This window comes from Sparus aurata, chromosome 11 (assembly GCF_900880675.1).
Source record: "Sparus aurata chromosome 11, fSpaAur1.1, whole genome shotgun sequence".
Lineage (NCBI taxonomy): Eukaryota > Metazoa > Chordata > Actinopteri > Spariformes > Sparidae > Sparus > Sparus aurata.
The window spans coordinates 5,148,285-5,173,281 of record NC_044197.1 but is presented as its reverse complement, the minus strand read 5'-3'; the positions used below and the strand labels follow the sequence as shown (position 1 = coordinate 5,173,281).

Below are 24,997 nucleotides of genomic sequence, written 5' to 3'. Positions count from 1 at the left end.
TGATACATATACTTATAAAAGTTATATTGTCTGTATGTTGCACTCACTCAACACTACACCCAAAGTTGCACCGTGCCACCTGGACTCCTTCAGATGTGCCTCTCCAACCCTCTCGGAGCACATAGGTACAAATGAAGCCGTGAAAATACCAGCAGAGTGTTAGCGCTTGTTTGTGCTACTGCTGGCTTTGCACCAACAAATACTAACAAGTCTTCCAAACTAAAGGAATGCTTGGCTAAACTCAACAAAGTTAAGGTTCGTTTTGGTTTAGAACAGCAAACAAATGAAAGGGGTGGACCAAAAAATGTTTGTCCGGTTTCGGCAGTAAAAACTTTTCGGTTAGGTTCGCGGAAACTATTTATGGAAGCTTGTGGTCATGGTTCAAAGAAGCCACCGTCGACTGTCGGTAGGAAAAAAGGTCTGCCATTCTAAAGTAACACACTTTATTGACCAAACCATCTGCACCAACTTCCTTCCAGCGAGGTTTTGCCTCGCTATAACAGGCCAGACTGCAGACATAAGTCAGACAAACGTCCATGTAGGTATTTGAACAACAACAAAGGCTGTTATTTTGTCCTGCGTGCAAACCAAAACTTCAGATTGATTGTTGAGAAGATTTCAGAAAATGTGCTGCTGAAAATGTCCATGCATGCAGTACTCATTTTTTGCAAATGAGTGCAAGTTGTACTAAAAAAAAAGAGCATAAAGGTTTGACTTGCACCTGTTTGTGATCCCTAATCTCCACAAACCACCGAGTGCCACGCTCCAACATCGGTTTCTCACGGCTTCGACACTGAACTGAGATACTTCCCCGTTCATTCTTCCATGTCTGAGACTCGGTGTCTCTGTGGGAAGAATGCCGCTCATCTGAGATGTCTGCAGGTTGTCAGAGCAAGAGGGAGAGGAGCGAGGGGTAAGGCGAACCCCGAGGCAGCCCCAAGACAAACAAGAGAGGCATCTGTGAGTGGAAGCCGTCATCAGTCATCCTAAAGAAATTATCCCCTCCGCCGTGTGCCGCTGATCAACAAGGAGCTTGCGTGCTCAGACCAATGCCTCCTCGCCAAAGAGACAAAACCCTCTTTCATCATTGGCTTGTTTTAATCTACGTTAAAGACAGCAGGCATCACTGCTTCTTACCACTTCTTTCATTTGAAGCTTGAGGTGAATCTGTCAAAAGATGGACCCGGTAGATTTGGCCTCAGCAGGGAAAGTGATGCCATTGTGAAAACGCGCAGCCCAGTTTGAACAAAGGAACAACATCATCTCCAACACTGTATTGTATTGGACCACAGCGGCGGTATGCACATTATGCAGCACAGAGCAGGTCGCTGTAAATAAAAAAAAAAAAAAAAAAGGGAAAGAGCGGTCATTCAGTAAAGTGGGGTTAGAGACAAATGAAATATGCTCCCAATTATGGCAATGGGTGTAAGGAGCTAATAAAGTGAATGTCCCTACAAGACACTGAACCCTAATGGATCCCAGCTAATTTGCTTTGACTGATGAATTTCCCACTCCGGTTGTGTGGGGTTGAATAATTATGAAATTTATCACAAGACATCGAGACTCATTAAGGATTCACGACATTTCATTAAAGCGATGTTGTTAGAGGCAGCACATGGTGTTCTGTTTGTGTTTGAACGTGTGCGCATGCAGAGAGTCTGAAATAGTGTGTAGAGGCAATTATCCGACGATTAAAGCACTTAAAGGAAGGGCTGTTTTTGCTTCTCTGTCATTTGGTTGCTGAATTCCATCAATCCACATCCCTCTCTCTCTTTCTTTTTCTCTCTCCCTCTCTCACACCAACGCTGAGATGATTTCTGGCTCTGTTGTGCACATTCATTACTGTCAAGGGTTTCTGGCTTGTTTGAAAATGTGCACCCTGATCCATCAAAAAAACCTACAAAATCCATTACACTTATATAAAGATGTCATGACAGACTAGATAGGTTCATTACGTGGCGTCGCAGAGAAAGGTTTGCTTCTGAAGAAAGAAATCTTGTACAGACATGAGCTTAAAGTACGGTTAATTTAGGGAAGGCAAAAAAAAAAATCCCCTATTGTTTATTGTGGCATCAAATGAGAAAAGCTTTGTGGAATGGAATTACCATTCTCTGTGAAAGTGACAAGCTGTCTAAAATGCCAAGAAGGAAAACACACTCATATCCTTCTTGCAAGAACGAGGCATTTTGGCTCAGTCGTGTTGCGCCAATGGACACCTCAGAAAACTCAGGGTTGTATGTAGATGGTAACCCCAGACCAGTGATCATTTTCCACCCATCTTCATACCTAAACAACTTAATAGACGGATTGCCACTGACTCCCAAAACGGCTACGTCACTGCTACCAAATCAACATGACCGTTGCACCAACCCAAGCAACAAAGGAATTGGTTCTTTGTCATACCATCGCCGTATGGTTCAGTTTAAAGGTAGGGGAGCTGATTCTGGAGAAAGATAGTTGACTGTTGAGTCTAATTCCCAGGCCGTCAAATACTAATGCTTTGGGTCGATATCAGCCTGAAATTCTAACCTGTTAGAGTTGGTATTTGACGAGACTTCACAGTCAACTTCCGATTTCCAGCTTCCTGACTTTGGGTTAAGTCCCAAACCTCCTTGGTCCAACCCTGACCATAACCCATAAAGCAAGGTCTTTTTAGATTTCTTACCCTGACTTCCTCCTTTGCTGCTGCAATAATCACTATGGCCACTAGAGGTTGCTGCTCGACAAGAAGCATAAATATTGGTCGTAATAAGCTGCTTTCCCAATCGACCGACGAGCCTTCGTTTCTACCCAAACCACGGTCTCCTCTGAAACCCGACAAAATATTTTTGTGTCTAATCATAACCAGATCGTAAACCACAGCTTTGTCACATCCTAAAACATTATTAGTTTGAACAACGTCCATATTTACACACAGATATGAAATTAAAATCAACTTTCTCATCGTTGTTTCAGAAAGAATGCAAATGATCATTTTCCAAAATGCTGAAGACATTTAAGGCCAAGAAATGTTGCAAATACTTACTTGCACGCTAGTTTGTATTGTTCTGTCTAACTTTTGACCCGTAAGCTGTTTTCGATTTACATATTACTCTAAGTTCGATATTTGTTTTCACTTTTTGTCTCTTGATCTTCAGCTCATCACTGTATTGGTCCTGACACATTGCTCAGAGTTGTTGCAGAGCCCGGAGCTGATGAAATCAAGACCTACGAGCACAGGCTTTAAAGAGCCCCACTGACATACAGGGGATATTAATTAAGTTGTTGATTTCTGTGTACTTGAAGCTCACTTGTTTTCTGTTTAATTACAAACAATAAATGAACAAGATCAATACCACAAAATAAATGAAGTGAGGCGCATTTTGAGAGGGGGAATATTGAGCAAAGTTTCTGGCTGTTTTACTGTTTCGTGACCCAAGTCGAGCTGAAACCATATGGGAGTGTGAAAGGAGAACAGAGAACATACCGTGCCACAAGACAAAGCGACGCAGCCATGAACTCGGATCGAAGGCTTTTGGTTACATGTATTTACTCATTGTGAATGTGCTTATTTTCATGCCATTCCATTCCAACTACACATCGCATGACTGTGTCGCCCATAACCATGAACTGGAGTGTATTGATTTGCCACGTCGTGAATAAAATGTCTTACAGCATCCCACAAAAGCACCAGAAATTTTTATGATTTGTTAGATTTTGGTCATCAAACTCACCACCAACATTCATGAACATCTGACTCAGTTGTTAAATGTTGGATGAGCTGGCCTTGTTGTAGAATGATTTTAACAAATGGACATTTTGGGAAATTACGCAGAGTGAGATGAGAAAATTGATAGCAGACTTACGTATGTACAGTAAATATGCTATACCAACAGCCTAGCTTAGCTTAGCATTAAGGCTGGAAAACTGGAGGGAAAAGTCAGCCCGACTCTGTCCAATGGTAATGAAAGCCACAGGCAATTGTAAACCTGCATTAGGTGGAGTTATACCTGAGGGTCAAACAATTGGGATAAATAACAATAGAAGTGTTTTAGAGCTTTAAAGGTTCTGGTAGGTGGAACTTTGGACAGAAAAATAGCTACCACTTTGCTGATGTCTATAGCAGTTTGAATAACTAGCTATCTGCTGATTCATATCATGCCTCTCCTTTGGAAGCATATGATGGCCAAAATTTAGGTGTCATGTGTAAGAATTTTTATCTAAAACATGAAATAACTAGACTGTGAAGAAATAACAGATTTCTGTCAAAGATATCAATGTATTTTTGTTGCAAATTCTATATACGTTAGCATGCTAACCAGCTAGCCCATTGCCAATTTGTACCTGAATAGCTGATAGTCCAATAAGGAACTAGCCAACACCTTCCCTGGTGCTCCAAGCTCCCAGACCAGACTGCTAATATGACCGCTAGCTGCACGGTTGACCAAGCTTACTAGCCAAATGCAGCTACAGTTAGCAACAGTTAACGGTTACCATGGTGATATGCTACCAGTGCAGACTGGCAGTGTAGGAGCATTGGGATGCTACTGTTAGGCTATAAGGCAGCGCTAGTGGCCATGTTATGATGACTTAATAGCGCAAAGTTGTGAACAAAATACGAGTATCCGTGCTTCTCTGTCTCCATCAGATAAATGGCAAATGGCATGGTGATAATACCAGGAATGCTACGGTAATGCAAGAGAAAGCTCCACAAATGTCCGGTCACATCTGTATGTATAAATATCTTTTATGACTACTGATGACATATGAGGGTTTGAAGGGTTGTTCATAGGTTTCACGAGGGGAGATTTCAACTAAGCACCCCTTGTTACTGTGTTGTAAAGGGACAGAGTGCACTCAAAAACGAGGGTGGGGGTAAAAATTTGGAAATGGGATTGAACCTTACTTGAGGCAAGAGGGTGAATAAATGTGTTTTCCAACATGTCGAAATATTCCTAATGTGTTTTTAGGTAAGTAGCCAGTTACTTAGAAGATTCCATTTGGAGATCTGTCCGAGTCTGCCATCCTCCGTTCAGTCAGTCCCTATCTGGAGATAATCTGAACTCTTATCTTCCCTCATCAGTCGGCTCAGCTGAACTGAATATCATTCTCTCCAACAGACACACACACACACACACACATACGCAGTAAAGTGTGTGCGATGCTATATCACAAACAGCAGCCGGTAAACAATCCAACGTGATCCCGTGAAATGAGTGTGAGAGAAAGTTATGGTGACCTGTGTTTTTGTTTAGACAGAGGATTGCCCCGCGGTGTGCAAAACCCCCCAGATTGAAAAACCGGTCTCTTTGTGGCTCAATGTCACGTTAATGGAAAATAACAGCGAGTGAATCCCAATCTGAAGTTAACCACCGTGTTTGAATGTGGCTCTCTTGCTTTTCTCCCACAGGACAAGCGGATTCATTATGAAGCGCCGTGGTCTCCTTTTCATCTCGGTGAGATCACCCCTGTGGGGAGTATCAACACTCGGAGCCACATCTGACGCTCTCTTGTCCCCCTGTTTAAACATTGAAACAGTGTTCTGCCATATTGTTGTGCGCTGCTCTTTTATTTGTTTTGTTTTTTTTTCATCTGGTCTGCTTCATAATGCAGCTGCTTGGAAACTGCCACAGGACTGAAAGATCTCAGCGGAGAAAGGAGATGATCAATTTCTGAGGGAACACCGCCTCCCCCCCCACCACCACCACCTCCGCCTCCCCCTCATCTCCAAAAGTCTACACCCCCTCACAGCTCCCTGACCCTTCCACCTCCTCCTCCTCACTTCAACTAGCCATAATTATTTTGCAAAAGAGCTTCAGAAAAAGGAACACGCAGAGTAATTTCTCTTGCCCAGTTATGAAAAGCTCATTAAAATAGGCCTGGAACAAACAAAGCTTTTCCTGTGAGGCCCCTTTTCAAATTCACTCCATAATTTCCCACTGTTTTAATCATTTATATCAATTAATCATTCCTTGGTGGAAAAGATATTCTTTGCAATCTTCTGTGGTTTTTTGTTCTAGTGAGTGAGAGGCTTGATGAGGGTGTCAGGAGAATGTGCCTCAAACCAAGGTGGAGTAGCATCGGGCTCTGCCAAAGGGGAAATCAGCTTGATGCAGCACAATCTCCTCGGAGCCGCGAGAATAATTAAACAATTAAAGTCAAGAAAAAGATCATCTTTATACATCTGATGTCTTTCTAATGAAGCCGGGGGCATCTTATAATGAAGCTGTTTTGTCATGTAAAACCACTCAACCCGGTGAATTTCAAACAACTTTTTTTTTCTTCTCCGAGGCAACTTTTCTCCAATGGCGACGCTACTTTTTTGTTTTGTTTTGAAGACTTGTTTTTCCACAGAGGTTCACTTTTCTCTCTCTCTCTCTCTCTCTCTTTCTCTCTCCTTCTCACTTTCAGGGTTGAAAGCCGAACGTGAACGAGGAGGAACTCCCTTCTCTGTCAGCGTCCTGTCAGAAAACATGTCAGCACCGCCTTGTTTTTAATAAAAGATGTTGCAATCGCTTCCAGATTTATCATGTCAAAAATAAAAAAAAAATACAAATCTGTGCGGCTGAATGAATGAAAGACTGAATCACAGGATCTCAGCCAAAATCCAGGTCTTGCAGATTAGCCTTAATAGGTGTTGAAACCAATGACCTGAGGCTTAATGAGGTCGTAAACGACAGCAGGGCCCTCCGCTGCGATTATTCTCAGTGACAGACGATGGCGCCACTACGCAGCTATTAGGCCGTGATATTTCTCCAGAGGCTGGAGTCACCCTCGGTAAACTAAGTAGTTATTGAATGTCAACTAATTAAAAAATCAGACGTGAGGTGAATCCTGCGCACCGGAAGTGTCGCAGCGTGCTTAGATTAGAAAGACCCCAAAAAAATAAATAAAAAAATGGAGACCTTGTTAGTTTTATTAGGATGACATCACAGCAAATTAAAGATTATAAACACTATTTATTATTAATTAAAGAGGACAAAGGTGTATGTTCGTGTTTCATGGTGTCTGTCGTTGTGAACTCTACCTGTGTTCATCAGAAGCTCGCACCTCCATCCTTTCTCCCCTTCTGCGTGTCTGTCCGAGTCTAAACCTCGCCTCCCTCTGATTGGCCGGATTTGTTCTCCCTGCTAAATGGAATGCGCGCTGATTGGCTGCGGCGGCGCTGTCGTCACGCGGCTAAAAGGGGTTTTTACTGGAGGTTTCTTCCTGTCAGCGACACATGTAGAGCGAGCGGGACCAGAGAGAGAGACCAGACCGGAGGACGGTCAATTATAGCCTCTCTGCCAAGCCTCGTTATTTCGTCTTCTTCTTCTTCTCCCTCCTTCGTTTTTTTTCTTCTTCTCCCACAAAAAAACAACACGCACTTCTTCTTCTCGGTTTCTGAAGGAACACTACGGCGAGAAGCACGCCTCTTTTTTCTTTATTTTTTGTGGCAATGGACTCCTCTTGTTCGGGCGACAAAACGAGCAGCGAAGCAGCGGCAGTCAAACGGGAACCGTCCAGTGGAAATACTATCTGATAACTCCATTTGCTCTCGCTGCCTTGTTTTTTTTTTCTTCTTTCTTCCGTCCGCCGGAGGTGTTGAAAACAAACCAACCCGAGCTCGCAGAGAGGTTCGAGCCGTTGGAGAGGAGGCCGACCGCGCGCGATAGTGTGTCCGCATTTCACCTGTACTTTTCCCCGGGACTGTTGCAGCTCTCTCCCCCCTCCACCTCCTCCTACACCACCTCCTCCACCTCCACCTCTTTACCTGTTTACGTTCCTGCGCCTCAACTCGTTAACTTTACAGCCATTACACTCAAGAGAGACAAACGAGGTGGGTGTCTTCTTCTTCTTCTTCTCCTTCTACTTCTTCTTCTTCTTCTTGTAGTCGTTTAAAAAATGTCTGTTAATCTGTTTGCGTTTGAAAAACAGCAGCTACGTCGCTTCTAATTGTGTCTGTCTGGTATGTGTTGTGCTGTTATGAATGATATTTGATCGTCTTGCGACATTAATCATCCTCCTCTTCCTCTCACACACACACACTCACGCAGTAACATCAGTGTGATGCTACGTTTTTCTCTCATTTTCCATTTAAAAAAGAAGCAGGACCTTTTTTTTATATATACACATATATAGCACATGGCTGTCTGATATGTTTTTTCCCCCCTCTTCTCTTCTCTTCTCTTCTCTTCTATTTCCATGACTTGGTCTCTGCGCCCAAATTGCCTGCCCGTGTAATTACTTGAGTTAGCCCATTTAAGTTAAAAGCCACCCCCCTCTCCTCCTCCTCCACCTCCTCCTCCTCCTGTCCCCTCCATCCCTCAGAGGGTAAAAAAAAAAAAAGAAAGAAAGAAAGAAGAAGAAACTCCTCTCTGAATGAAACTTGACGATGGTCCGTCTTGTTTATCCAGGGAGTCACTTTCAGGTCGGCCCCCTTTTTTGATTCCTCTCCTTTTAGATTTAATCAGCACTGAGGTACTGCTGTGGTTTGTCCCTAAGAGCCATCACTAATGGGCTTACTGAATGCTTTTCTGTGTGCACCCCTCCTCCTCGTCCTCCTCCTCCTCCTCCTCCTCCCCAACTCTAATTAGCCTACCTGCCTTTCAACAAAGATCTGGCTTTATCCCTGTAGTCTGGCCTGACCAAATTGGTAGAGGATTACATTTGAAAAGAACCCACATTTAATTTTTGTGGGGTGCAAAAAAACCAAAAAAAAAACCTGCCTGCCTGCCTGCATCGCATGAGATTACAACACTTAGCATCATTACAGCAGCTCTCGTGTCCAGTGCGTCCTATCAGAAGCTGGTAAATATTGGTTTCGCGTGTTGCGAGGGGGGGGGCAGGATCGAATTCGCGGCTTGGGTCAAAGGCCAAGCAAGCATCAAGTGTTGGTAAACACAGGGACCGGCGAGCCAAACCTGCCTCACATGTCGGTTTTGAGCCGGGGGGCTTTTTTTGATACAGTATTCCTTTGTGTTTGGGAAATAATCACCACCTTCCAGCTATTCAAGCTGCAGTAGAGTAGAGAAATTGCAGTGCTGAAGTATTGTGCTATTTAGATTTTTTTTTTTCTCAGGACAGCTCAACAAAAGCCCCCGTGCTGCATAATTGTTCTCTTTTTGGCTGCCGGTGTTATCAGTTAACAGACATTTCATCATGAGAGGTCCAAAGAAGCAACAGCACGGGGATGAGAGGGAGATCAAGGGCAGATTAGTTCGCTAAATGACTCGTAGCTCTCTTGTAAGACTCAGAACTGTTCCCTTTATGAGATCAGCTATTACGCTCCGGTGCCATTTGCATTCAAAGACCATGCTGATGCAACAACATGCTCAAGGGGCTGGGATTTTAAACTAGATAGAAATTCACTCGTGTTGTGTGGCGTACATGACCTCATCGCTGGGTATGGATCCAACGTAGCTCCTGTGACCTCTGACAGGTCCTGAGCTGGTTTGTGTACAAACAGCAACCTTGTGGGTGTGACAGCCACCGTCTCTCTTGTGTGTGTGTTTTTTTTAGGGACAATGGTGAATCCTGGAGGCAGCAGCCAGCCACCACCGGTGGGCACAGGTTCTCTGTCCTGGAAGCGGTGTGCAGGCTGCGGGGGCAAAATCGCAGACCGTTTCCTCCTTTACACCATGGACAGCTACTGGCACAGCCGATGCCTCAAGTGTTCCTGCTGCCAGGCCCAGCTGGGCGAAATTGGCACATCGTGCTACACAAAAAGCGGCATGATCCTGTGCAGAAACGACTACATCAGGTGAGGAAAAGAGTTTGCAGTGCATTCATCCGGTATTTTGATTTATCATCGCTGTTGTGAATGAAATGTGTAAGCAAGTCAGATATTTTTATTTCACATCTTGCATGGATGTTTAAAGAAAAGAAAGAAAACTTTACTTCTGAAAAAAAGTCCTGGAATAGATTAAGAGAGCAAACTGAATCAAGTTTGAAACTGACATAAACAAGGCTTTAAAACTCAATTAACAGAGATCTTTGCTGGTCATGCAAGGATCAGCAGGATTGGGTGCATTTCTGCCGAACATGTGTCTCAAATTGTACTAACATCATCAGCGTTCATTAAAGTCTCCTGGTTGAAGTCTCCCTGGTCTACCCTGGAGGAGGTCAAACAGGCTGGCATGTTGTCAGAGCACAGAGCAAAAAGAGAGTTGTTCTGCAGGCCATCTGCATGTCTGTCCTGTTGGCTGCTCATGGTCAACTGAAGGACACAAAATTGGTCTTGTAAGATTTGTGTCTCCTCTGCGAGACACATGTACAGCGTGTTCTTATCTGGTTCTTTGTAACATTATAGAAAAAGCACCATTTAATTAGCAAAGCGAGCCCTTTTTAAATATTCTAGTTGGTGTGCAAGACACCCAACCAGAGCTCATTGATGACACTCTCATTCTGGTAATGTGGAGCAGTCTGATGTGACGGCAGCAGGTGCAGTTTACCCAAAGTTCAGCTACGTTCTCGAATCAGTAGAACCTTCTTGATTTTAACTCCTGTTAATTGACTTCAGATCACTTTTCCATCTATGCAAGCCATGTTTTTGAGGTTCTTAAAATACACGTCAGTTCACGTATCAAAGCTTTGGGTGCAGTTATTTTTATTTTTGCATTAATGAATCTAAAAAGATGGAGCTGCTCTACAGTCAACAACCTGCACAACATGCAACACTGCTGTTGAATCTGCACGGATAATTCAGAATGTAAAGTGTGCCTCTGCGCTCTCACACCCACCTCATAAAGAGGATGAGGAAGTCAATGGGGTACTTCATTCATAATGGGACTATAACGTAATTAAAATTGGAAGTGTGGGGGGGGGGGGGGGGGGGTGGATACACCTTTCCACTTGTAATGAGAGCATGCTTGGTGGAAGAGCTAAAATGCATATTATGGAACCATGAGATCTCTGTAGAGATAAAGATAGGAGCGGGGGGAAAAAAAAAAACATCTGACAGTGAGTCTACACAATTAAATGCTTTAATTATAGTCCCCCTCCATTTCCTTTAGTCCTGATGGGTTTTATCTAATGAGATCTGGTCCCTGGCTTGTATCCGCTCCCAATGACGTGTCCGAAATGAATGAGAGCCACACTGCAAACAAAACATTTAATTAACCAAATTGGCTTTTGAGAGAGAGCAAGAGAGAAAGACAGATAGAGAAGAGGGATTATTGCGAAGGCCATTTGCCCCCCCTGCCCCCCCATCTTAAAGGGCCAGACTCATTTTTGTAATAGACTGCTAAACTGCCCGCGCGACATACATTTTAAGCCGTTTGCTTCCAAACTCGTATTAATACGGCGTGATATGAAAACGCTCATCTTGATGGATCAGGAGTCGAAACGCATCACATCACAGCTATAATGGGCTGTGTGCCTGGCCTGGGATGATACCCATCTCCCATCAATCAAGTTGGAAATATTCACAAACATCACAGGACAGGCACCGTCCCTGTTTTTCCACGCGGTGCTGCCACCAAAAAAAAAAGCTTTAATGTCAAAACTTTGAGCCAAAGTTTGCGTTTGCTGTGGGGGGATCATGTTGTTTTAAGCTGGAGGTGATATTATTTCTGCGGGCTGCTAGTAGAGGGAGAATTAATTTACTTGTGGCTGCCGGATTCAGCGAGAATGCTGTCCCCTTAATTGAATAAGCCTAGGTAATTAAATGGCACTTTTCCAATAGAACGTGTGAGGTAAATCTAATAGTTGGTTATTTAATATCACTTTGAAGTCTGCCCACTCAAGCACTATGACAGCACAAGAGAATGTGAACTATTAGGCCGGGGAAAAAACCGGGATCTCAGAAATTAATTAAATCGCATGCAATTTAGGGGAAACGTTTATCTTGATTTGTCATAACAGAATTAATTCAAGGCCTTCAATTCACTTGGGGCCAGATCTGTTACTCTGAATTAACCAAGTGTAATTTGGCTGATCCCCCACCACCACCACCACCACTCTCCACCCCTACACACACACACCTCCCCATCCCCCCTCCTCCCAAAACACATGCACACACACAACACGGATCCACGCACGCCCTCTCCCTCATCCTCGCAATCTCCCCACCCCACCCCACCCCTCGCCCCGGCCCCTCCACCCCTTTTCTCTAATGCAGCTCTTGCCATTATGCAAAGCCCCGCTTCAGTATCAATATGGCCTAGTGCTTTTAAGGTGCTTTGGCTGCTGATGTAGAGAGGCATTTTTAATGGACTGTGTTGCAGAAATCATTGTTGTGGGGTAATTTTACCCTACTCAAAGGCCTTGGTGAATGAGGTCTGCATTTACCAGACAGCCCAGCGGCAAGCCATGCTATATTTCACCTGGCAGTCAGTGCTGAAATGAAATCCAATAGTCATTGCCTATATAGACAACAGACAGCTGCAAATGTGTTTTTCCCCTTTTTATTATTTAATTTAATCAGACAGGTTGGTCGTAGCAAAGTCACATCCACTGGGGGAGGAAAACAGATAAATCAAGATAAAACCATCCTCCAGAAACAAGTCCCGACCGCTGATTTATTTAGGAGAGGAGAAAAGCTGGAACCAGATGTGTCATTGCAATTAAAGAGTCCCTTGGCCTTAATTATACTGACCTGGGGTGTCGACTTCACCTCAGCGCTGTAGGTCACTGGCAGAGGAGGCCATTAGAGCCCAAGTTCAAACCGATATAGCAACTTAATTGAGCACCTAAAGGCTCCGGCTCCTTAAATCAAATACTATCAAGAGCTATCCTCTGGTAAAATAATTAACCTGCTATGAGTTGCGCACCGTGGTTGAAACATAAAAGGATACGGCGAAAAACGTCTTTTGTTTCAACAACCTCTCAAAAAGCTTGTCCACGGAGAGAAACTCCTCGAGGAAAGAATTCATCACGAGCACACGGAGAACATGTTTTCAAATCTGAGCAAAGTTAGAATATTTTAGATCGGAGGCGCCTTTGATATGCAGAAACATCTTCTGCGGGAGAAGTGCAGTTTTCGCTTCTCCACACATAGCAAGAGCATAAGAGTCTTAAAGCGAGGCCTATATGTTCGCCTCCCCGCTATCATGTTTGTCCCAGTGAAAGCAGAGAATTGGCAGTGTTGTGACGACAGTCTCCAGTTAATTAGTTTCTGAAATTGAGTTTTGATGGAGCCTTTCCAAATGATGCCAAGACAAAATTTGCTTCTGCCTAGGCTGTCTTATTGAAAGCCATTTCTGTGTCCCTTTGCAAAGAGCTCCGGCTTGTTTGTTCGTCAATACATCTAACAACTGCTTGGGTTATGCTCGGGATGGTAGAGGCATTTATTCCCCCCTCGCTCCGTCTCAGCATGAATTTGTTCAATACTTTTCATGAATTGTCCTCAAGAATGTCACAGCATGTTAAAAACGTCAGTCTTAACGACAACGTACTGTTTTTTTTTTCTTTTCTCGCTAATTTCTTTTTAAGCCAAACAACTTTATCTGATGCACGCATGCCAATGTTAACCACTCCCCCCTATCCCTTTCTTTTTTCCATCCCTCTCTCCCCTTCTCTGCGGAGCATGTCAGATGCCGTGGTCTTATTTGATTGCTTAGGAAAAGTGCAGTGATAGAGCAAACACCCGGTGAGATATGATGACAAATGGGTCCAGATCCCAGTAAATTACTTTCTGCTCAAATCGAAATTTCATTCAGTTTGCTGCTCACCGAGATGAAGTAATCTAAATTGTGGACTCAGAAGGAAGATAGAAGGGAAGCTGGAGCAAGCATTTCATTATCAAGAGGCAGACGGAAAGAGAGGGAGGGAGAGCGAGTGAGAGAAGGTTAGGGACGAAAGAGATGAGCAGAAGCAAATCTAAAGTGTTGACACCATGATTGAAAAGGTTAACCCATGCACATTATATATCAACCCGAGTAGCTACGGGTTTCTAATGGAAACACGGCACTGACAGAGCATTCACAGGAGTCCTAATGGCAAAAGCACTATGTCTCCGCCTGGATGTACAATCAAATCCTCTTAGGTCCTGATTGCTTATGTTCCAGGTTATTATTAGGGTTGAAAAAAAAATGTGCACCAAAAGTAATATGCAGTTTCAGTGCTGGATGCTCGTGCAGAGCCGAGCGCTGGAAGAGTCATTTCTCTGTCGATAGTGTGATTTTATTTTTTTCCCTTCTATTCTGTTTCTCTCCCCCTGCGTGTTTTCTCTTCAAGTTAGAAATGGAATAGTGAACTTGGCCCATTCAGTCAGACGACTCAACAGACAACAGTGCCGATGTCACAGTTGCCACAGTTACACGTGGTTCCATAGTAACACTTCCGCTCATCCTCTTCTTTGTTTTTTTCTTCGCAGATTGTTTGGAAACAGCGGAGCTTGCAGCGCCTGTGGTCAGTCCATTCCAGCCAGTGAACTGGTGATGAGGGCGCAGGGCAACGTGTACCATCTCAAGGTAAACTCGAGTTTAAAGAAGCTTTCAACCGGATCAAGTTAGGAATGCTACACGTAATTAACAGTGTTGATTTGGTTGACGAGCTGCTGCGTGCGATGGCACTTCCCAGGAAATTTTAAAGTTGTATTGACTTGAATTGATCACACGATGATTGAATAGCTTGTTTGGTTCACAATGTTTCATGCGGTCGGTGAACTGTTGAAAAGTTTCGCCGCTCTAGAATCTAAAGAGAGCAGCTCAATAAAGCAATAAACCATTTTTAAATAGAAATGTCAGAGTTCGCTGCTTCGTCTTCTCGATTGTGAGAAACGCTGCATTTCTTTGTGTTATGTGACATTGAATGAAATATCTCTCTCACGTTTCATAACATCAGCTTGCAGTGACGGAATGTAACTAATTAGATTTACTCTATTACTCTACTTAAATATCGTTGAAGGCATTTGTACTTGAATGTTTTCCATTGTCTGCTACATTATCTTCAACTCCACTACAGTTTCAGAGGTAGACATTGTACTTTTAAGTCCATTATGGTTATTTAGTGACTAGTTACTTTACAAATTGCATGTTGCACCAAAATCAAAGTATAGCTTTTTAAAATGAATTGATTTTATTGGTAATCTGATTAATACAAAATACAAAATTGGTCGACCAGTTTTATACAGTTTATACAGAAATTTAAATAATTTACTTTTGTTATTTTAGCACGTTTTAATATCAGGTACCTTAAGAACTGTTTTCAAAGAAATATGTTAACGATGGCGACGTCTTTTAATGCTGCACGAGTAATCAAGATATAATCAAATATAGCAAAAGAGTGAAGCGAAATACTCGGATGGCAGAAGGAACAAAAGTAAAAATGTGTCACAAGACAGATTACTGTATAATAAAGTCTTTAGTCCTGCAGAAGTGTGTAAACCTACAAATCTTGTTCGCCAGTTGAAACAAAACTGTGTTGTTGTTTTTTTTTGTCAAGGAAATAAATTATAATTCCCTGTGATCTTGACTCATATCAATACCTGTCAAAATAGTCATATTATCACTTTTTGATTATATCACACAGTTCTAATATCTTTACCTTTACTCGAGTATGACTTTTGTGAACTTTCTATTACATTTTTCATGTTGAGAGACCAAACAATCAATCAGATACTCAAGAAAAGCCCTAAGTTGCTGTGAATGAGTTGTATCTGTGTTCCCACCTTCGACAACCACTCACACTTGTTGTATGTACTGCGTTCACAAGCGTGTGTTGAGCTCCGAGACGTTATTACATAATAGGATCTAGAAGGCCTGGTTGTGATCGGTTGTCCTTTCTGCCCTCCTGCAGTGTTTCACATGTTCCACCTGCCGGAACCGGCTCGTCCCCGGGGATCGGTTCCACTACATCAACGGCAGCCTGTTCTGCGAACACGACAGACCCACAGCACTCATCAACGGCCATTTGAGTTCACTGCAGACGAACCCGCTACTGCCCGATCAGAAGGTAAGCACCCCCCCTTCTTCTCTGCGCCAGTGAGACATGACGAGGGCTCTGTGATGGTGGAGAGTGCTCGGCAGTTTTCTTTGTGGTCTCATTTCAAAGTCTTAGAAGGGGCAGAAGGCTGATGACTTCAAAGTAAAGTAGAAGTCAGTAAAAGCTTGTCATCACTCAGCTGGAGTCATTAGCAGGAAAAGAAAAACATCTGTAATTTTCACTGCAACATTTTTCACTCTGTTTATATTGATGTCGTCGATTCAACTCCACTGCAAGGCATGCTGGGGATATTAAATCTTGCAGAGCAGAGATGAATTTTATTTTTAGACAGCCAATGGATTTTTCCATCATTCTTGGTGTTGGAGGACACGCACTCAGAAAAATCTGTATTAACCGTCAGCACAAAACATGTGAAAATGATTTTTTTTGTGCTGCTGTCCTCGCACTCGGTTTGTTACGGGCAGATACATATTTTGACTCATCTTGAATTTATTTGCTGTCCCGAGCCAGACTTCCAATTGTGCTGAAAAACGACCCTCGCTGCCATTAATACCCTGTGTTTAAACCAGCATTTGAGTACTGTATCAACAAGACCGGGATCACCTGGGCTAAGTTATTACTCCAAGGCCAAAAATATGTATCCAGTGCCCGAGGTTGAACACAGACGGCAAGCTGCAGCAGCCAGTATATCATGAAAGCTGTCATCATGGTTTTTCCCTGATTTGATCTTGATGCCTCCAGTGAAAGCAAAACAGAAGGCCTAATCATATACGAAGGATAACTTCATTCTTCAGGATAGCTTCATTCTGCCCGCAGGAGATATAATCATTTTTGCCTCACAACAAGGAGCTTTATTGATACCTTGTCTGCGCACACAGCACACACAGAGATATGGGAGGTGTTTGGAGTGTGTCAGACTCTGACTGAAAGAGGAATTATATTGTTGGGAGCATGCATTTCACCTTGAGTGGTTTTGTGAGTAGAGGAGAGGTAGAACTCCATTAGGCCCCCTCCTCCCTGCCTCCCTCCCTCCCTCCACGTCACAGGCCTTTTAAGGGCTTGTCACTTCTACAAATCAGCTCTTAGAGCTCTTAGAGCTCCTCACATTTAAATTGAAAGCCGTTGCATTATCTAGCTTAATTTTAAATGTCTGTTTAAGTCCTTACTCCCACCCTCAATGTCTCATGCAGCATGGCTGGTGTAGTAAATATGAGGCCTCATTGCTTATTTATGCGCTAACATCAATTGTAGTGAAAACTGCTGAATTATTGATGCTAAAATGCAATCTGAATATTGGCCCTGGTGCTTTAATTATAGCAGAGAGAATTATTAAATAAACAGAGACGCATCCCTCAGTGGGAACAGTCTCGGGATGCTTTTGTTATCTCCGTGAGTGAAATAAGGAGAATTACCGTGCTGCTGAAGCACTTTATCGCTCTAACATTCTCGTTGCTTTTGCTCAAACAGAATTTGAGTGAATAACACAGACGTACAGGGTGGATAACACCTCTCAGAATCAATATACCTCGTGTATCCTCACCAGCACAACACAGACTGAATGTAGAAACAGAGTGCGGGAGGATGAAGCAGTCACCGCTCACACGGAAACACGGGGGTTATCTGGCGACCATTGTTTTGATTATGTGCGATTCCGCCGTGACATAATTGGTGTTGTTCGCGGCGCAGGACATTTGATGCTCCGTTATTAAGCTTTCTTCCCAGCTTCTTCCTAATCTCTTTGTTCAGAACAGACAAATTACCTCTCTCATACAGAGCTGCTTTGACCCAGGGGAGTGAGACCCTCCCAGCGTCAGTCACTTTAATTAGCCCCCAAGTAGGAGTTTGCAATTACTAATAGACTGAAGCCCTCCTAGTGATTTGAGGGATGAAGGGAAAAGTAAATCACCCTTAGAATCATAAAAAAGAGTGGGGGCAAAGAAGAAAAGAGCATTTTTCTGTTTCATCGGACTGAACACCTCCTGCAGTTATGTCGGAGCGCGGTTATAATTATACCAAAGAGAATCGCTTCGTGGATGCACTTTTAAGTTAATGCAAAGTAAATGGGACGCCAGATGGTTTTCAAAGCCTGGCTGATCAATAAATTAAAACACCAGAGCTGCAGGAAAAAAAGTTGATGTGTCAGGGTGAAACATTTATGGCATTATGTGAAGTGATGATGACGGGCCACAGTTTTTTAAAATGCTTTATTTTTTTTTCCTCTCACTATTCAGGTGTGTTAGGCAGGAGCCGCACAGGAAGCAGGATGTGTGCCTTCATTTTAGCCCTTACTCATTGTCACCCGAGACAGCGTGGATCAGCAGCACCCCGGCCTTTTTAGCTGTGCTCCCAGGCCCTTTGCCCCACAGGAATCCTCCAGCCCATCTCACCAAGTAACCTGACTTTTTATTTCTGCAACCCCCATGCCCAACACACTCAGCCTTCAGCCGCGGCTTTTTTTTCCCCAAATACGGGCGGATACTTGCACTTAACGCACCTGAATCAGGACGCTGAGGACTCCATGACCTTGGATTTAAAAAAAAAAAAAAAAAAAAAAGGGAAAAAGAAAGAGACCGGTCAGAATCCAAGGGGACTCTTGAGGAAGAGAAAATTAAATAACACACACGCGAGAGGATGTTGTGACTGAAGTGAGGGAAAAAAGACTAATGAGGTTAAAGAGGTGCAGACTTTTTAACTCTGCCTATTTGTTTAAAAGACATTTGGGGGGAAAACCGGGAACTTTTCATTTTTTCCTCTATTCCTTTTCTATCGTCATTTCCCAGCAACATGGTGTTTCCACTTTCTATATTTTAAGTGTTGTCAGAAGGGGAATGTGTTTTGTTTTTTTCCTTTTCTTTGGTGGTATATACATATATATATAAAAAAAGGGGGTTTTAAAAAAACTGTGGCTTTTTGTGGAAAAACAAATCATGAACACTCTCTTGGTGTATTTGTAAAACTACCATGTATGTACAGTATGCATGTAAATGTTGTTGTCCAGGCGTGGCTACAGTACATCTGAACCCTCCGCACTCAGCTCCAGTCCTCCCTCGTCCCCCCCCCCCTCGAAAAAAAACCCTGAACCCATGGAAAACCTGAAGAAAATGTGCTCATAGTCAGTAATGTAGAGATCATCACCAACATATAAATGCTGAATGAAAGAGAAATTTATTTGTGATATTTTCCGAGACATTTGCTCCAGTATGGTGTATTTAATTAATAAAAATATTGAAGATTTAAAAAAAAAAAGACTCCTTAAATTCATTGTAGAGTCGCTCATTTTCTTTTCTTTCTTTCTTTTTTTTTTTTTTTTCTTTTTACAAATGAAGCATTCCGGGAGCGTCTTTATGTCTGAATTACAGAATTATGACTGTCTCTCACTCGCAAAGTGCCCAAGAATTTATCTTTCATGCAAAAACAAAAAGCCGGATATTTCAACTCGTCTGTCCTTCCATTGAAGACCCCGCCGTGCTGCCATTCAGTCTCCAGCCTTGCAATCATCAAGGCGTATGATGAGCGTCTAACTGAAAATGGATAAACATGTATCCTCTCTTTTCTGTTCAAATGACCGTTTGCTATTCATCACTCTAATACCTGACAGAAATGGAGGAAAATGTCCCTTTGAAGATTCAATTACTGCAGAGAGGGAGAGAGGTGTCTCTCTTTGGCAGGCACAAATTGAATGGGCTATTTGCAGAACAAATTGGTGTTTGAAGTCCTTGCAAGACCTAATAGGTCTGAAGGAGGAACCCGGTAATGGCTGATGCGCTTATCTTCGTGGAGCCTGGGCCCCTCGTGAGCCGCCCGCCGTCCCTGAAACAATGCAGCTTCACAGGATAAGACTTTTCATGCAAAAATCAGCTCAAACAGAGTAAAGAGTTAACAGACTGTTGTGTTTTAGAATGAAGTCAAAATGCTGTGAAAATCATCCCGAGCCAGATGAAAACCGCTCTGTGTCGAATGCCAAATAAAACTCTCGTTCTAGTGGTTCCTAAATGGTGAAACGCGAGTCCTGAAGCATTTTCACGGCCTGTAATTGTTGGAGGAACTTCTGTCTTGAATTACGTCGGATCCGTCGACATATGTTGCCAAAATATCATTGAGATTGTTTGAGTGGGTTACTTTGACTCAACATGCAGTAGGTCCTCATTTATATCTGAGTAGTGTAAACCAGATGGGGGTATTTTGACTTGTCGCAGTGGGAAAATCACAGGTGTAAATAATAGAATCAGTTCTAGACGTGGGCACAAGAGCAGCAGTTCTCAAAAGTGAAGTAAAAGCAAAATTCTTCTTACAAATCTTACAAAACGGGGGTCCATGATTAAGGGCTCCTGATATGAAAGTATGTGAGAAATATAATTTCTTCTGCATTTTTGACGAGTTATAGTCGCCTCAGAGCTTTTTCTAACTCACGTTTGGACAAGTATGTCCTCGCTGCAGCAGTATTTTTTAGATGACAAGAGGCTGACGCTGTAACTGATCCAATACAACTGCAAAAAAAAAATTAGATCTCAGTCCAAGACAAGACGACACACCCAGATTTCCAACCCGACTCGCAGGTGTTACAAGGTGATACAAAGTGGAAGTTTACCCATAAATAGATTCAGTTATCATCCTGTCGTCCCAATGTCGATGAAAAGTCAGTTGAAGTCCACGAAACGTTTTCTGGAGCTTCACAGCAAAACAGCGAACAAAACATCTCCTGAACAACTGAAGTAGCTGGAAACTTGTTTTAAGACCAAAACATAAACTGGCTCCATGCAGCTTTTCCACCGTAACGCCAGTTCTCCAGAAGCACAGAGATCCCAAAACAGACGAAATTCCGGACATTTTCTGGAAGCCTTTTCGATGTGGACATCTTCGCTTTAGCTGCTAAGCTAAATACGTGAGTGAGCACCCCGTATGTGTGGGTACACAAGCTCGACCGCGTTTCACACGTTCGAATAACATCTTTTCAAATCAGTGGCGTCTTGGCTATTCAGGAGACTTGGATTATGAATTTTCATTTTTGGGTGAATTTACCCTTTGAGGTGTGCAAAAAAGAGGCCATGCTCAACACCTCAGAAAACTGTGATGCTGACTATTTAAATTTAGCTAATTTAAATTGGGAGTTTGGACAATAAGTGCATTTTTTTCTACAAACTGCAAAAGTACAACACATAACATACAGGTAACATTTGATAACCTTTTTATAACACGTTAATAAATGTTAAATTCTAGTTAATTAATTGTAAGGTAATAGTTATTTAATAAACAATGAGGTTTATGCTTTAAACATCATTTATTTAGCAATTGTGTATTGTAAAGTTGTGGTTATAACTTACTTATGGATATAATAGTTTGTAAATGTTGATGAATATTGTGATGTTGATCTATAAACATTACAAAAGTATAACTTATGTTTATAAACCTGTATACTTGTTAATACATGATTTATAAAGCTTTTCATTGTTTAACAGTGAAATAACTATAAGCTAACGTTTAATTAACTATAAATGTACCATTTATTAATAATACTTAGTAGAAAGTGTCACCAAGATTTTGTTTCACTTTGAAAAGCGAACACAAACTTTGGTGTCGTCATACTGAACTTCAGACCTTCACTCTGCCAAAGCACAAAAGCAGTACGGTCAGATTTACCCCCCCGCCCCCCCCCCCCCCCCCCCCCCCAAAAAAAAAAGAAGTCCAACAATCTCGAGGGATAATTCTGCTTTTCACGTGACATTTAAATGGAGCTTTGGCTGGAGGTTGGCCGAACCACTTAAACCTGGAATTTGGGCGGAACAGCTACGTAAACATCAGAATGCAGTCAGCATTAATACTCGGATGACTGCAGAACGCTCCACAAACATCATCCTCATTTAGCTTAACTGCTGCATTTGATTTAAGGGTCTTTTAGGATGATTGGGAGAATGAATTACGAAACATGCCGCGCCGATGTTTTTTTTTTGTTTTTTTTTTGGGAGGTGATAACCAGAGAGGCAGATCACCACGCGCTCCCACTTTCACCTGCTTATTAAAAAAACGACTCCCCGGCCAAAGAAGCCTTTGACTGTCACATTTGATCCTTTAAGTTGATTTTGGGTTTGATTTTTTTTTTTTTTTTTTTTTTTTTGCTTTTAACTGACATCAGTAATCCACATCACAACAACACTATTCCGTGCTACGCTGACGTTGGCCCTTTCCATTATGAAATCCGCTTGCTTCCATTAAGCTGTTTACACACACACACACACACATTCACTCACGCTCGTGCACACACAAACACATACACATATATGTAAGCTGCACACATGATGCACACACACACACATTTCATACGTCATCAACTTATTGAACATGTTATATGTATATATATATATTTTTAAAACTATTCACACATAATCCATATGTGAGAATTTGCTTTGATGTGGCGGAGCAGAGTGAGGGCTAATGGATCTCACCCACAACAATGGAGCACACTTAAATGGCATGTCTGCCTGAGGGAAATCACTTCGCCTCAACTCCGGCTCCTTCCCCCTGCTCTCGCTGGGGGAGTCTGCTGATGCACCGCAACTGGATTACTTATGATTAGTCACCTTGTATTTATTCGTAATTAGTTTACGTCTTCATTCCGCCGCCAGTTTTTTTGATCATCATTAATCTCGGTGTGATTGGGAGATTTTGTTTGTTTTTTTTTTAACGGAAGAGCAGATGTTTGTGGAGGAGCTTTGTTCGGGAACTCTCTCGTTCACTGTATCCGAAAACAATATACGTAACGTCTTCCAGATGCTTCGCGAGAATAACTTCAACACATTTTTATAGATTTATTTATTGAGGAGAAGTACAGAGTTTATGACCCTGGGAGGAGGCAGGTTGCACAACACAAAACGCAGCCTCTAATCAAGCCGTTATATTATCTAGTACATTACCGCTGCTTTTTGATCGGAGGCTCCGTCCACTTAAAAAAACAGTTTACGTACAAAAACAAATGTCATGGCGGAGCAGCGGCCTGGCATCACGCATGATCAGCTGCTCTTATCTGGATGTCAACCACGACGTCCAACACTGAAGATGATTCACGTCTCTGTTGAGCAGTTCCTGAATGTTTTTGAGGACAACCCGGGACATTTTCTAGCCGCGTTTGTCGCGACAGAACCAGGTGTTCTTACAGAGGCCTCGGGACGGCTACAGCTTGTGTGTTTGCGGCGACTGAAACAGGAAGCGATTTCAAGCTAAAACACCGAACCAGCGTTTTTTTTGTGCTCGAACCTAAAAACTTTGTGACGAGAGAACAATAGCAGCTTTCTTTTAAGGTGAACTTTTGCAGAACATCTACTTACTATGGTCCACCAGCAGCACCAGCACCACGCTGACAGACCTCCACAGGGACAGGTGTGTGAGTTGCAGGTTGATTGGAAGTGGAACAAACCACTGTCAGGTATGGGGGGGGGACACCAGTGTTTAGAAACTTAGAAACACATGATTCTGCACCTGTAATCTGTAGTGTGTTTTCATTGCTTATTATTACATACTTTCAAATTATGTGTGTTCATTGATGAAGGTTATTGACGGGGACAAATCTCTCTTTTTCAGGGGTCCGAAACCTCCCTGTCCCCCCCCCAACACTTGATTTCCGCCATTAAGTGTGCAGACTGTACACGGGTACAGAAGGAAAGAAGCTTCGCAACTGTGCTGAAAACTTTGAGTTTTATTTTGGTAAAGGTTTCAGAAAAACAACAAAAAAACAAGATTTTTATTTTGATGGCCAGTTTGGATTGAAAAGACCGGGGCGTACAGTACAATTTGTGCGAATGATTTGTGAGAAATGACAACACAATGTTTGGGCTTGAGGTTTTGAGGGAAGAAAGATCAATATTCAAGACTCTTCAGCAACATTTGGAGCGCGCACACACACACACACACACACACACACACACACACACACACACAAAACATAGAAACATAAAAAGGTAATTTAAAGTAAAAGGACTGCTGAGTGTGACTTGTGTAAAAAAAATTTTAAGACGCAACTTTATAGAACCAGTTGGGCGTTTTTTTCTTCTTAACTTATGCCGACTCGAGGAACATAGTTTCAGGCTGAATTTCAAAGTTTGTCTTTGAAACTTAAAAAAAACAACAACTGTTTATTCAGGCCCATGTAAAAGAAAAGAAGAAAAAGGAAAAGCACAAGAAACAGTAATTTGAAATCTAATGTATCCGTCTGCAACAAAACATTTAAGGCTGAATATACAAAAATCAAAAAGTGCTGTTGTTTGTTTTAAAGGTCTCAGAATAACTGAGTAAAGTAGACTGTTGAATTTCAAGTTGTATGAGCTTAAACATCTTAACAACTCAAAAGTATTAGTCTGCGTTACTTGGTAATATTGAGGTAATCGGCTGTAAAGTGAGAGCTACAACAGTTTGCACGAGTTTGAGTATGAACACAACGAGGCTGTGAAGGCGGACGAGTGGGTCGATGAGTTTCCGTGCTTGGCGGCGTGATGACATTTAATTCCCCCCCCCTCCCCGACAACCTCTGTAGCCTCGTAGCCACATGTTAGCACCCACCTCTTTTTTTTCTTAGCGATGTAATTCTTCATGTGGTGGAACAAAACTTTACCAAAAACCCTTTGAGTTCAAGACGTGGGAACAAGAGTGCAGCAAGTATTAAGACTCATCGACAGGAAATGTTGTGATGTGGGAAATAAACAGACTTTTAGGGCCTTCAAAACATCTTCAGAACGGCTGAAAGCACCAACAAAAAAAAAACCTTTCTTCGCTCTGATTCACCAGAAACATGACTTGTTACCGCGCTGCAGCCTCACAGGAATGTTCAAGTGCGCTCGTGTTTTCTACCGCGTCGAAAATAAATGCGCGCTACATCAATCCTGTCTTTCTTAAATAGAACTTCCTCCATACCGTCGTTCAACTTTCACTTCTTTATTTGTTCCTTCATTAGCTCATCCGTCCATCTGTTTTCTTGGCCGGTCTCGATCACATTTTGCCAAAACCTGTGAAAATTATGCATCTCACCATTTGGTTCCAGCATTTCTGTAATTACACTGATTAGGTCCAAGGGGTTTTGTCTGTTCCTTTGTTCATTTGTATCTCATAAACCATTTATCAGGTTTTTGACAAAACTTGGGCAAGTGAAGCGTCTCAACACCACACT

The 24,997-nt window shown here is 42.5% G+C and overlaps 1 protein-coding gene across 1 annotated transcript; it reads left to right on the top strand.

Annotated features, from left to right (window-relative positions):
• The first annotated feature begins 7,178 nt into the window (after window positions 1-7,178).
• lmo4b (LIM domain only 4b) lies at window positions 7,179-18,420 on the top strand. Its single transcript, XM_030433408.1, has 5 exons — window positions 7,179-7,798; window positions 9,481-9,721; window positions 14,276-14,372; window positions 15,700-15,855; window positions 18,078-18,420. The coding sequence occupies exons 2-5, from the start codon at window positions 9,486-9,488 to the stop codon at window positions 18,084-18,086; spliced, it is 498 nt and encodes a 165-aa protein (XP_030289268.1). The 5' UTR covers window positions 7,179-7,798; window positions 9,481-9,485; the 3' UTR covers window positions 18,087-18,420.
• Window positions 18,421-24,997: the final 6,577 nt, after the last annotated feature.